The sequence below is a fragment of the Delphinapterus leucas genome, chromosome 15 (genome assembly GCF_059928025.1).
Source record: "Delphinapterus leucas isolate spDelLeu-1000000601 "Yukka" chromosome 15, BTC_Dleu_Yukka2, whole genome shotgun sequence".
Classification (NCBI taxonomy): Eukaryota; Metazoa; Chordata; class Mammalia; order Artiodactyla; family Monodontidae; genus Delphinapterus; species Delphinapterus leucas.
In genome coordinates, this window is record NC_143143.1 from 14,801,354 (window position 1) to 14,815,878 (window position 14,525).

A 14,525-nucleotide genomic window follows, 5' to 3' on the forward strand; every position below is an offset into this window, starting at 1 on the left:
ACAATCTCCCACCACCCCATCAAAGGTCCACTTAGAGCCCAGTTTCTGACATGGTCCTGGATATCTGAACACACAGATGATATCCACGATTTGTAGCCTCACCTCTAATTCTCAATATGTTAATTAATACAAACATGATGTCATCAACCACCTCTGTAAAAGCAGTATGCAGGCGGTCAAGTTACTTAACCACGCTCACTTGGTGGCATCAGCCATCTATCACAAATAGCTTTCTCAGTTAAAGGTGTCCAGGGTCCTACCCTGTGGCATAACAATCTCTGAAATCTGGCAACTAAGACCAAAAGGAGTTTCAGAAAGAAATCCTGGCAGATTTGAGTAAAGCATGATGACAAGCTTGGCTCACAATCCTCAAAAGGACTTCAGTCTGACTGCCTAGCTTCACAGACAACAGTACAGAATCTAAAGAAGCCAGGTGACATGCCCAAGATCAAAGTCCTGGCAAACCACTGGTCTCTTCATTCACCTCAGTCCAAAAATGTTTCCACAACTAGAGAAGAATCCTGGGTGTTCTAGAGTAAAGATCCAGGTGAACCAATGGGGCTTCTTCCCATCATACTGTGAAATAAAATGACCATATTCTAAAGATTCAAAGGTTCCATGTAACTTCTCTACTGAACAAGAAACAATCCTCAAAATCCCACTTTTACAATCAGCCATGTAAAATTACGGTCTGTAAAAGGAAATACTCTAACATACACCGCCTCCAAAGAATGAAGGAGGAGGAAGGAGGGATATATCTGACTTGATAATTTAATCTTGAGGAAAAAATGATCTCTATTTGGGAGAAAAGTGTCTCCAAGTTTATGAATAACGGGCACACACAGTTGATGATGAACTGTTTCCTCAGGGGAAGAGGTTGAAGGAGACTTAGACTGTTGTTAGACCAGTGACAACCTCCCTCCATTATCTGTGCTCCACAGTGGACCAGGGGTTTTCCTACAATCACTGCCACCAGAGCTTCTCTTCTCAATGATGCTGTACATAAAATGAGGACAATTTACAGACAAGTACATGGAGGCTCCGCATCACAAGGAAAACGTGATCTGTATCTCACAGCAAGCAGTGCAAGGTCTTTTGAGACTTTGAGTCCCAGCTCCTTCTAGAATACCACGGCCTCAAGTAAGAGGTTTCTATCATTTCCTCTCTTAGAGACATTGTATGGCACACCAGAGTCCACTGGTTTGAAAGTTTGGTTGTATGACCTCTGAGGGCTCTTTTTAGAAAACCAAACAGAGAGGATTTTGACAGGCCACCTTCTTGCATCCCGATCTCTGGGTCTGACAGATCCAGTTTCATCTAGGTGTGTTCTTAGCAACAGGGCTGACAAGCTTTACTAATTTTGCCAAATTTGCGGAGAGCAGAAGCTTTTATCAGCAAACAACCCTCAGGGATAATTAGAGTCGGGAAATTTTCTTTCCCAGTCACAGGAAGAAAACCTGAGCTGTACTAAGCAGAATGAAATATACACAAGAAAGAAACTTGCAGAAACCACAACTTACTAACCCCTCTCGGATCGCTAGAGTAAATAATAACTGTATTACTCCTCAGCTTTTCTTTCCAACAGAGGAAACAGCCCGATAAAGAAATGCAAAGCACCGTCTCAACATTCCCACACATTAAAGGGTTCAAGCTGTTCTGAATGTAAGGGCAAATGAAATGTAAAACTACAAAGTTTTTGTAGGCAGGTCAACATAAATGATAAATTTTTTATCATAGATGAAGATCACACTGGTTATCAGGGCTGTCAGACTGGGCTGCTGCATTCCAAAAATGGTTGCTTCTCACTCTGAGCTGCCAAGCCTAACCTCCTACTTTCCTCAAAACAACGCAAAGTCTAACAGCAGCAGACACTTCTAGCTATATGACCCAGAACGGTTCACTTAACCTCTATATAGTTTGAGTTTTTCTAAAGTAAAACAGAAGTAACGCCTACAGTAAGGACCAAAGGAGAACATAATTTAAGCCATGGAACTATGTAATTCAAGCCTTTCTACAATCACTAAACTACAACAGGCACAGATGGTAGTGCCGTTCAGGACAGTGGCCTGTGAGGTCAGGGGGTTCACGGTCCTGTCTTTAGGCCAGAGGACTCACAAATGGTCCCAAATGAATATATAGCAGGGCATGGCAGAGGTCACAGAGCTGGTGGCTTCCTCATTTCCTCACACACAGCAGGCAGCTGGCTGTGGATCTGAGGATCACAACAAATCATGGCTGAAGTTGAAATGAAAAAAAGAAGCTTCAGTCTCCAAAAGTGAGTCCTGACAAATGCTGAATATTGGGATTACTTCTGGACCCAGGGAGAATGAGTGGCTGTAAGGTTAACACAGGGAAATTCTCAAGTCCTCTGCACTTTCCACTCTAGGGAAAACCTCATTTCTTATCCCTTTCTGGTGAGAAGAGACACTGCTACAAATCTTGGTAAATGATTTGCTAACCCTTTGTAGCCAAATCCCAGGCTGGGAAAAATCTGGCCAAAAAACAGTCCCACTGCTGGGAAATAACACACCCAGTTTTTAACAAGGCCTATCTACCTGTGGAAAGGAGGGGATGCCACACACACACCTTTCTCCTCACCATGTAGAAGCACATGGCTTGGAGGAACAGAGTAAGGTTTCTGAATCAGACCCACTCAGCCACTTACTAGCCAAGACTATGGTGAGGGCATTAAAGGTGACATATACAAAGCCCCTGGCACCAAGTCTGGCTTAGAGCAGGCAATCTTAATAGCAGCTAATCTTATCAGGTAATGAGAGCTTTCTACAGGCTCTGGGATGAGGTCATGCTAATCCTCCTCATCTCTTCTCTGCATCTGTCATTAAGCCATGAATAACATATGTTGCTGATTAAAGTTGGAAGAGACATGACATGTGATCCTTAAACCAGAAGGACAGGGATTAGTTTCTTGCTGTTTTGTTTTTTCTCTTTTCTAAGCTGAATCTCCAACATAGTCGAAAGCATCAGAATAATGAGGATATAAAAAAAAAAAGGATCTCTGCTTAGCCAGAAGCCCAGTTCCCCCAGAAAGGTACCCTTTATGGAAGGAATTCTTCTAATTTAATTTTGGGTGCATTCTGAAGGGGAGAAACAAAATGCTGAGAAGACAGTAAAAGTTTTAGTCAAAAATTAAATACCCCACAATCCTTTTTTAAAAAGTTTTTTTTGTTTTGTTTTGTTTTTAAGCAACTCTAAATATCAGAGGTATTTTTGGCCATTTTCTTCTACATTTTTCTGAAGGAAACTTGACAAAGAGCTAAATACTTCTAAAACTGACTTTGAAAACTGCTTTATTCTCATTTTATTAATTCTTCAGCCAAACTTTTCTTTTACTCGCAGTTGAATGGCCTGCCTAATATTTGGAGCTTAACAGTGCTCTCTGCCCTGTACATGGAAGGAAAGCGTGGCACATGCCAGTACAGCAACCACCGGGTCTGCACCACTGGGCCTCATCTTCACACTCTCCTTATACCATCTCCACCTTTTACTCTGGCTTCCCCAATTCTAAAGCTTTATACTGTTTGCATGTGTTGAGGTTCCACTGAATGGTTTCATGCGGGGAAACAAGATGATCAAATGTGTGGCTTTAGAAAGTGAACTCTGATCGTGGTGTAGAAGATGGACAGGAGGGGGCTGGACTGGAGGCAGGGAGAACGGTGAGAGGACAGGTGCAAGAGCCGAGCTGAGAAACAATTACAGGAATTAATGCAGTGCAGTATGGGGAGAAGAAAGAACAAGAGGAGGGAGAAGCAAGAGAACCTGGGACTGACTGACTAACTAGGAGATAAAGGGAAGGGAATGACTTCTGGGCTTCTAGCTTGGGACACTGGACCAGGAGGGTAAGAGAGAGCGAGCATGCGGGAAAGTGCACATGCACTCCATTAACCAAGAGAAGATACAGGAAAAGGAGGTTAAAGGGTGGGAGTGGGGGGAGATAAACACCAGAGTCATGCCGAATCTAATGTTTTTACCTGGTTGGCAATAACCTCTACAGGGAAGCAATGGCCAGAATAGTGTAGGACATCGGGGACACAAGGAGCTGCCAAGTCATAGCCCCAGACCCGACAGAAGGAATTGAATTTTCTCCAGTCCTTCCCTTTCCCGAAGTCCACACTAACTAGCATCAAATTGGTGAGGTTTCTTTTCACTTACAGAATGGGTGGTCTGGCAGTCTTTTCAAGTAATGGCAGTTCCTGGCTTGTCTGAGCTCAGCCTTTAGGACCCTTTCTACATCTCAGACCCAGAAACTAACCCGCCCAAATTCAAGCCTCCTTCACTCACCAGCTGGATCTCAACAGCAGTCACTGGCCTGTGATTCAACAGCTGAAGCTTTTCAGCTCTGTCAAAAGAAAAGTACAGAGCACTTAAAACTCTCATACCCCTAAGGATTTTGAGTCTTGACCAAGCTGTTTAGAGAACACTTTGTCAGATAACAAATGGAAGAACAACTTGGAACATGGCCCTCAGTTTCTTCAACTGTAAAACAAAAGAACGGGAGTAAGAGAGTCCTATATCAGTGACTCTTACTCAAGGGCACAAATGTGTATTAGAATCCTAATGGTACAGAGGCTTGGATTACAAGAAATGCATTGATAGCAGATAGCACAGGTGTAGTTTTAATAAATTTTATTTGGAAAATGTGAATAATGCTTTCTTAATCCAAATTATAGAAAGTAAAAGATTGACAAAATCATCTTGGTTGGTCATCACTTAGAAATGGTTGAGAATTCCTTTTTGAGATTAAGAGTAAATGTTATTCAGACTTGGCCTGTTATCTTAGTAAACAAAAACAAGGGCTCTACGGGGACAGGAGTTAATACACAGTAGTATAAGACACAGTCTTCTGCCCTCAAAGAGCTTACAATCCAGTTGGGGAAAGAAGACAAATACAAGGAAATTTCAACAAAAGATTTAAGTAACAGTGAAGATACTCGTTATCATCTGTCACAATTTACAGCTCCTTGCTGAAGGGGTGGTTGAAATGTGTGGACTCTCAAAGATGACAGGACTTGAAAGAAAGTAGCTTCAATTACCACCCTTGTGCAGGTGACAATTTCTACATTTCTCTCTCAATCTGACCCTGGAGCTCCAGCTTCATCTTTCTTTCTTTCTTTTTTTAAAAATTTATTTATTTGTTTGTTTGTTTGCACCAGGTCTTAGTTGCAGCAGGCGGGCTCCTTAGTTGTGGCATGTGAACTCTTAGTTGCGGTACTCATGTGCGATCTAGTTCCCTGACCAGGGAACAAACCCAGGCCCCCTGCACTGGGAGCACAGAGTCCTACCCACTGCACCACCAGGGAAGTCCCTCCAACTTCATCTTTCAATTCAATAAACAATTCTGGAATAAAGTGATGAATAAGCCACAATTTCCACAGCCAGGTGTTTGGGGAAGCAGTACCAGATACCCAGTTCTCCCTAAGCCTTGGTTTCACCACCTGTCAAACAGGAATGACAACAGTACTTACTGATCTCATAAGGAGATTATGAGGGATGAAAATCTTACCATTTATAGCAGGAGCAGCTACCATTTACTGCATACCTTCCATATAGCAAGCACATTTAACCCTCAAACTTGACATTGAGATGGTAAAGAAATACTTTGTCCAAGGTTACACAGCTAGTAAATGGCAGAGCTGGGACTCTGCGATGAAAGCCCATGTCCATAACCATTCATAGTGTTCATAATGACGACCCACACAGTAATTTCCCTGTAAACGGTAGTCACAGTAAAAAGGCGGCTATAGTTAAACTCCACTCCTCACAGTCCCCCAAACATTCACTCTAGACTTCAGAGAGGAGACGACTCTTGCACTGCGCCCTTAAGGATTTTCTAGGCAAAAAGGAAAAGAGGAATGGGCGGTCAGGGAAGGAACAGTACAAGTAAACACCCAGAAGAACAAAAATTCATGGAGTTTCAGGAAATGGCTGCTAGAGAGGCTGTGGGACACAGGTTGAAAAAGCCATCTGGGACAAGGTCACAAAGGGCCCTGACTACCAACAGGACAGATGTTACTCTGTAGACACTGGAGAGCAACTGAAGGAAGGAGTGGCTTGCTGGGTCTAGAACACCTGAGAAAATGGAGGCAGAGACACTGTAATACTCAAAAGTTGTGAACCTGGGCAGCAGTAGCAGCAGCAGCAGGAAAGGAAATGAGAGTCTGGACCTGTGAAATGCTCCTGGTCACCTTCAGGTACAGTCAACAGGACCTGACAACTGCCTAGGTTGGGTCGGGGGGTGGGGTGAAGGAAATGCGAGAGTTAAGGCTTACTGTCAGATGTTGAGCCTGTTTGGAAAAAATGTATTAATTGAAAATTTGAATTTGAGTTTGTGGTACTTTTGGAACCACAATGAAGAGGTCTCAGTCGAACAGCCTGTCTAGTTTTAGTTCTAGTTTGGTCTAGAACTAAAGAAAAAGAACAGAGCTGGCTTTATTATCAAGGAGTTATGTGAAACCACGAGAGTGGAAATCGTAGTCCAGAGACCAGCTGCTGAGTAAATGAAGACCCAGACAGAACACCATAAAACACCTCCATTCAAGGGGCCGGGAGAGAAATCAGCAAAGGAGCAAGGAGTGAAAAGAGAAAAAGAAAACTTAGGAGAGTGGTGTGATGGAAACCAAGAGAGGAAAAGTTCAGGACAGAGGGTATTATCAACAATGTCAAATGCTGAAGAGAGGAAAGTAGGTTAATGGTACAGAAGTCACTGGATTTGCCAAAAAGGAGGGCACTGGTGGCCTAGGCAAGTAGTTCAGTGGAATAAACAGTTACGGTGACAACTGGAGTGTGGGGACTGGGGAATAACTGTGGAGGAAATACCTCTTTTTTTTCTTTGTAATTCAATTATCATCACTTTATTCAAATCTTCAAAACAGTCTTTATTCTACATTTTTAGTATAAAAAACCCATAAGACAGATGCACCACAGTGCAGCTAAAGACATACAACACTGAACTTCCACAACAAACATAACATGTAGAGAACGCAAAATTTAGGTCAACTGAAATTATAAGATAAAATAAAATCCAATTTCAGAAAACAAAAATCAAAAGATTAAGGATCCCGAAATATTCTTAGCCCTAGTGAGATTTCACTGGACTCAAGTCATTTTGGAGTGAGACATTCACAATATGACCCCATTAACCCAGCTTAGGAATTCTTGGGAGCCATGAGTGGCCCCATCAGGCACTCTGACAATAAACTGTAACCAATTTGTGATCTGAAAACTCCCCTTAATTTGGCTCTAAAGTCATCAGGCTTTTCAAAGGCATCCTCCTTGTCGCCCCTCTTATTTTAAACTGTTTCAGTACAGTTTCTATTGATATGCTTTGATATCAGGAAAAGTTGTTTTTCTGGCAACAAAGCAAATTTGGGTTTGGTTCATGTATAAAGAGATGATCTTTAAGGAGGGTCCAAAGGCACTCTCCACTTCTGCCTAAGGAGATCCAAAGTGGAAATAAAGGGGTCTGTGCTTAGGGCACAGAGGGAATCTCAGAGGATCCTTGTAAAAGACTAGTTAAAAGACGACAAGTGGGAGAAGTGCAAGGAGAGAAGGAAATGGGTCTGACTGCTTTCTGTCCTGCACCACTGATTCAATGGAGACTGGTGGGAGGGAATGGAAGACTAGGGTAAAGGGTGGGATTAGGGCAAAGGGTGGAAAGGAAAAGGCAGACAACCAATGTGTTTCATTTATAACAAGTAATAAAAATCAAAGACTTACAGGAGATTAAAGACCAATCAGAATAATCTGGCAACTTTAATCAGAAGATCAAAGTTCTCTCCAAACCTAATTTCATGTTTTATTACTAAAAGCAAAGACCAGTATGGTACAGTATTACTCCAGAGAAACTAAAGGAAGGTCCCTAGGGCTGCTTCACTCACATTCATTTTATGAATGGATACACCCCCCTATATCAAAATGCTTCAGGGCAGTAATGCTACTACTATATATATGGTTTCTTATTAAGTTTGAAAAGTGATTGGAAGTTTGGGCACCAGAAAGACACCTCAACAACATGTGTCTAAACCGCAACTTCAGGTTAATGTGACTAAAGCAGTTATATTGTGAGAAGCTATGTGATGTCTTTCCTGGCACAGAGGTGGCCTTGGTTCCTCACCGGATGGTGTAGTCACCATCTGAGCCACCCATGGAGAAGTTTCTCTTCCACTGAGTTACAAGGACATGGGCTCCCTGCATGACTGCAAGCTGCGCAGTGGGAGGATACCCAGTGCTGTAGGAGGAACCGTGCCAGCAGCAGCCTCAGCTCCAAATCTGGAACCTTCATCACACCCTCCTCCCACCGGCACTGTTGAACCACCTGGAGATGGGACCAACCAGATACTAAGCCATGGGGACTCTGCAACCTAAAAGGCCAACGGCCACAGACTAGGCCGTGGGAAGATACCGTGAGGTGCCAGGAAAAGCAGCTGACACGGTGGGGACTGTGGCAGCCCCTGAGTGCACAAAGCTTGGATGGCAGACCTCTGAGCAGGCAGGTGAAGCATCAGTACAGGGTGGAACCTGAGGAAGATGCAAGGTCTGAGAGTACACAGGATTCCCAGGAGGCTGCGCAGGGTAGGCTGGCTGTGGTGGATACTGACCCCTGCCGTTCATGGAGGCTGTGGGTCTGGTTCAGCTCAGTGTCATGGACAGAAATGAGCTCTTGACAGGATAGAAGTAAAAAAGCAATTATGGCCTGAGGAGGGCAGGTTCTGAAGGGAAACTGAAGCATGTTTGTCGGCTAAGAACACAAGCAGGTGGAGAGGCTGAAATTACAGGAGAGAAAAGAAAAGACCCTCAAAAAAAACAAAAGTTCAAAGTTTCCGTGAAAAGGCTCATGTTTCACTGAGATCACAGCAATGGGGAAAGAAAAAGCAAATTTAAGGAGATGTGAAGGGACGTGAGTTCATTTTGGATAGTTTTCTCAGTGAAGCAAAAGTGAGGTCACCATCTGAGAGGTCTGGACGTGAAGAGGGTTAACAGGACTAAAAGCTGCAGAGAATCGAGTAAGGAGGAGACTAGGAATAAGACTAGGAATAAGCAAGCAGCTTTGAAGGACCAGCTGAGTTGGAAAATATGAATCCTCACTCAAAACAAAATTATTTATTTTAACCACCATCATCTAACAGCATGAATAAAGAATAAAGAGTAGGAAAAGACATGGCTGAATAAATGAACATCTCAGCTACAAATCAATCAAAGCAACAGAACTCAGTTTATTGAACAGTCATTATCCTGCCAGGCTCTGAAATGCTGGAAATGTTCCTACAGTTGCAAAAAGGATAAGTCTTCTACCGACAAAATCATTACAGCTACTCCCTGAAAAACCCCAACCTGGAGTCAAACCAACCAGTCAAGTTCTCTGCTCTGCGCCCCCAGGAGCTGAGCCCTGCTGAAGTCAAGTCCCAGAACCACACGTACTGCAGGTGCCAGTTCTGGGGGTGGTGGTTACAAACATGCCCCCCGACTTCATAATCAGGCTTATTTTTATCATCTCTACTTTCTCTCCTTCACTTAATTCACTGCACTTTAGGTCCCCCCACAACTGGTCACCAAAACTGTTCTCATTAAAGGGCACAGGGAGCTCCATGCTGACCACTTTTTTTTTTTTTTAAATGAATTTACTTATTTTTGGCTGCATTGGGTCCTCATTGCTGCACATGGGTTATTTACAGACCTGGGTCTCAAAGGCAAGTCCTTCTACTCCTGGCAGACATGGCTGTACATCCTAAGGAGATCTCAGGATGAGACCTGGGGCTGCAAGCCAGGCTGCACTTCTTAAGAACAAAGTACCTCAAGCAAAAAAATTTAAATGATTAGAGAACCAAATGCCTTGGGGAATTAACATGCTACAGGAAAAAATGACATAGGACTTAGTGTCAAAGTGATTTTAAGCTGAGTCTCAAAACTACCATTTTGCTGAATAAAGCTATAAAGTCAAATAAAACATGGTTCCTCCCAAACCTTCAAGAACTCTAGCAATGGAGGCTTTTAAGGAAATTAATGCAGCTCCAGTTTGTACTACTAGAACCAGACCACTTAAGGGCTATTATCTTGAATCTCCTCTTCCTGAGAGAATGGTAGAGAAAAACTCTATCGGGATATTCAGAAATAAGAATTAAAGAGCACTTCACCGCAGTTTTTGTTATAAATGTGATTCCTGTCTTAAACTGTACTGGCTAGCACAAAATGATCCAGGTCTTGATAGCATATGGCAAGCAGCCCCCTGAGTCACCAGGCACTGAGGCCAAATGAATTCCAGTGGGCTGCAATAGTTGGCTACCTCCCAGAGGAGCCGGGCCCAGGGACAGTGAACGAAGCCTACCGGCCCCCTCTACTGTTGTTTTCAGAACAACACTGCCTGCAGCTTTTGCTTCCTACAGTCATAGATAACCTGTGTGTCAATAAGAACCCTGGCATGTTCATCTGTCCCAGGAATCAACCATTTAATGAAAAGTAGACATTAAAGGGTCAAAAAGGACTTTACAAATCTTCAAATTTAGGATCACAAATGGAGAAAGAGAACTGAAATAAATCCTCCCCTGAATATTACAGTCTACTTGAAATATATATAGATTATGGCCAATCATGAATCAGCTTGCAAGGCAACTGAATAGTAGCCAGGTGCATATTTATAGCAGAAAAGATGTAGGGATTGCGAAGCAAAACACCAGGCAAACAGCTGAGAAGAGGTCTTAAAAATCGACCATTAGGACTTCTGTTGTAGACAAGATGGAGTAAACCCACTAAAGCCTCTTTCTGTTGTTTACAAGAACAACAAACGCAAGACAAAACACAAAAGCAAAAACCTGGACTCTGAAAACAAAAGTAGGTGGACTGGAAAGGGAAACAAAACTTGAAGAAAGCTAGAACTAGTTGGTGGGACTTCCCTGGTAGTCCAGTGGTTAAGAATCCGCCTTCCAATGCAGGGGACATGGGTTCAATCTCTGGTTGGGGAACTAAGATCCCACATGTCGCCGGGCAACTAAGCCCGCGCACCTCAACTACTGAGCCCGCATGCCTCAACTAGAGAGCCCACGTGCCGCAGCGAAGAACCTTGCACTCTGAAGCCCACACGCCACAACTAGAGAAAAACCCGCGTGCCACAACAAAGTGCCTGCACGCTGCAACGAAGATTCTGTGCTGCAACTAAGACCCGATGCGTTCAAAGATAAATAAAGAAAATAATTTTTTTTTGCTGTACACGGGCCTCTCACTGCCTCTCCCGCCGCGCAGCACAGGCTCCGGACGCACAGGCCCAGTGGCCACGGCCCATGGGCCCAGCCGCTCCGTGGCACACAGGATCCCCCCGGACTGGGGCATGAACCCGCGTCCCCTGCATCGGCAGGCGGACTCCGAACCACTGTGCCACCAGGGAAGCCCTAAAGTAAATATTTTTTAAAAAAAGAAAAAAGAACTAGTTGGTGTGGGGGATGGATGTGAGTTTCTTTCTTTTCCTCCTTTCTCTCATAAGCCCTGATCCTCAGGACTGTCCTTAGCAGTACTGCCCTACAGCAGTAGTTTCACATGGAGCTGAAACTCCAAGAGAAATTCCATCTTTCTGGCCAGAAGATTGGGAAAAGGGGCCCCAGAGATCTGGAGATCTAGGTAAAGCCCACAACTCGAGGGCAGTTCCTCAGGGAGCCCTAGCAGTGGGTATATCCAGGAAGGGAGCCACTGTGGTCCAGAGTGCCAAGGAATGTCTTTTTTTCCCCTCTCCTCTTTTTTCCTACCTTCTTTGCCCCAAGGGTGGCACCAGTAACAAATGCAAACAAAGGCAGCTAAAATGATGAGAGAAGTCTAGTACTTGTGGCCAGAGGCCTAAAAAAGGGGGCACATGTGCGCCTGAGAGTCTGGGGGCAATCCCAGAGAGAAGAGCAAGAGAGAGGATTTCCCTAAATTTGAGTACCAATCAGCACAAATCTTAGGTTTAGCCCAAGCTATTCATGTGTAGAACAGCCCCAAACAACAAAGAGCAGAGACCCAGCACAGCAAACACACTGAGAAGTGAACAAGTTAAAACATAACTCCAGTCTCATATGCAAAAAAGATCCAAAGCAGCAGAACAAACAGTTTAAAATCTAAACTGATATTGAAATCCTTGCCATGTAAGCCAAGACAGACTTGAGGTGTGAATATAACTGGACGACCACGTGCTAAAAGAAACAAAAAAAAGCAACATTAACCAGAGGCATTTCACAGGATCCAGAGTTCTAAACAATATAATATTCAAAATGTTCAGGATACAATCTAAAATTATCTCAATGAGGGAAATATCACTCATTCTCAAGGGAAAAGTTCATCAACAGATACCAAATCTATCATGACCCAGATGTTGGAACTATCAGACAAAAACTTTAAAGTACCTATTATTACAACATGAGATATACACAAACATTCTTTTTTTTTTAAACATTCTTGAAATGAATGGAATAATAAAAGTTCTCAGGAAAGAGACAGAAAATTATAAGTAGTAAACAAATGAAAATTTTAGAACTGAAAAATATATGAAATTTTATAATTCACTCTGTAGGCTTAATAACAAAATAGAGTTGACAGAAGAAAAGAGTCTGCCAACATACAGACAGTTCAGTAGAAATTACCCCATCTGAACCAACAAAGAGGGAAAAAAATGAACAGAGAGGATTCAGGGAAGATGGTAGAGTAGGAAGAACCAGGAATCTGCCTCCCCCCCACCTAGACAACAACCATCTAGACAACTAGACCTAAATGTAAAATGCAAAACTATAAAACTCCCAGGAGATAACACAGGAGAAAACCTAGATGACCTTGCACATGGTAATGACCTTTTAGATATAACACCAAAGACACAATCCACAAAAGAAATAATTGATAAATTGGACTTCATTAAAATTAAAAATATTTGCTCTATGAAACACAAAGTCAAGAAAACAAGATAAACACAGACTGAGAGAAAATATTTCCAAAAGACACGTGATAAAGGACGGTTATCCAAAACACAGAAAGAATTCTTAAAACTCAGCAATAAAAAAACAAACAACCAGGGCTTCCCTGGTGGCGCAGTGGTTGAGAGTCCGCCTGCCAAGGCAGGGGACACGGGTTCGTGCCCCGGTCCGGGAAGATCCCACATGCCGCGGAGCGGCTGGGCCCGTGAGCCATGGACACTGAGCCTGCGCGTCCGGAGCCTGTGCTCCGCAACGGGAGAGGCCACAACGGTGAGAGGCCCACGTACCGCAAAAAACAAACAAACAAACAAATAACCCAATTTTTAAAATGGACAAAAGAACTACTTACAATAGCCAAGACATGGAAGCAACCCAAGTGCCCCATCAACAGATGACCGGATTAAAATGTGTGTGTGTATATGTGTGTGTGTGTATATGTATGTATATATATATATATATATATATATACACATACATATACACACACACACATACACACAATGGAGTATTAGCTAAAAAAAAAGAATGAAACACTGCTATTTGCAGCAACGTGGATGGACCTAGAGCATATTATGTGTAGTGAAATAAGTCAGACAGAGAAAGACAAATACTATACAATATCGCTTATATGCAGAACCTAAAAAAATAATACAGGGACTTCCCTGGCGGTCCAGTGATTAAGACTCCATGCTTCCACTGCAGGGGGCATGGGTTCGATCCTTGGTTGGGGAACTAAGATTCCGCATGCTGCATGGTATGGCCAAAAAAATTTTTTAATTAAAAATAAAAAAATAATACAAATGAATACATATGCAAAACAGACTCACAGATATATAAAACAAACTTGTGGTTACCGAAAGAGAGGGGGAAGGAGAGGGGACAAATTATGGGTATGGGATTAACAGATACAAATTACTATACATAAAATAGATAAGCATCAAGGATTTACAGAGAAAATAATCTGTATGATACCATAATAGTGGATACACGTCATTACAGATTTGTCCAAATCCAAAGAACTGTTCACCACCACAAGTAAACCCTAATATAAACCATGAACTTTTGGTGTTAATGACGCGTCAATGTAGGTTCACTGATTATAACGAATTTACCACTCTGATGGGAGATGTTGATAATGAGGGATGCTATGGATGTGAGGGGGATGGAACATATGGGAAATCTCTGCACCTTCCCCTTATGTTGCTATAAACCTAAAACTGATCTAAAAACATGAAGTCTTAAAAAAAAAAAAAAAATTCTGCAAAGGTGCCAGAGTAGGAAGTACCAGAAATCTGTCTCCCCGCCTAGAAAACAACTGTACTCCTGGAATCTGTCTGATATTAACTATTTTGAAACTCTGAAGTCTACTGAAGGCTTGCAACTTCCAGGGGAAGTTTTGGAAGGTAAAAAGCAGTTAATTTTGGTCAATTTTAGATCTTAGCACAGTAGCAGCACCCATCCCCCAACTCCAGGGGCAGGCAGCTGTGCCCACGTTCCTGGAGCAGCTTGTACACAGCTTGTGGAAGCTAGAGAGGGCAAAAAGTACCCTGTCCTCCAAATATCAAGGATCTGTGCTCTAATCAC

General features: G+C 42.8%; 1 protein-coding gene and 1 pseudogene across 11 annotated transcripts in view; both read right to left on the bottom strand.

Moving 5' to 3' along the window:
- The window catches only part of CRCP (CGRP receptor component), a 118,790-nt gene that overhangs the window by 45,216 nt on the left and 59,049 nt on the right, over positions 1-14,525 (bottom strand). For 9 of the 11 annotated variants that reach the window (XR_016387777.1, XR_016387778.1, XM_022588168.3 and 6 more), the window contains one exon: positions 4,300-4,357. The exons of 1 other annotated variant lie outside the window; for it this stretch is intronic. Coding sequence is in view for 8 of the 10 variants with exons in the window: in XM_022588168.3 (XP_022443876.1) it covers positions 4,300-4,357 (58 nt within the window). In the remaining 2 variants the exon portion in view is untranslated. Of the gene's footprint in view, positions 1-4,299; positions 4,358-12,088; positions 12,171-14,525 lie in introns of those variants that run through there. One more of the 11 variants, XM_089895837.1, reaches the window with a different exon arrangement.
- Positions 8,128-8,628, bottom strand: LOC149747393 (DAZ-associated protein 2 pseudogene; annotated as a pseudogene).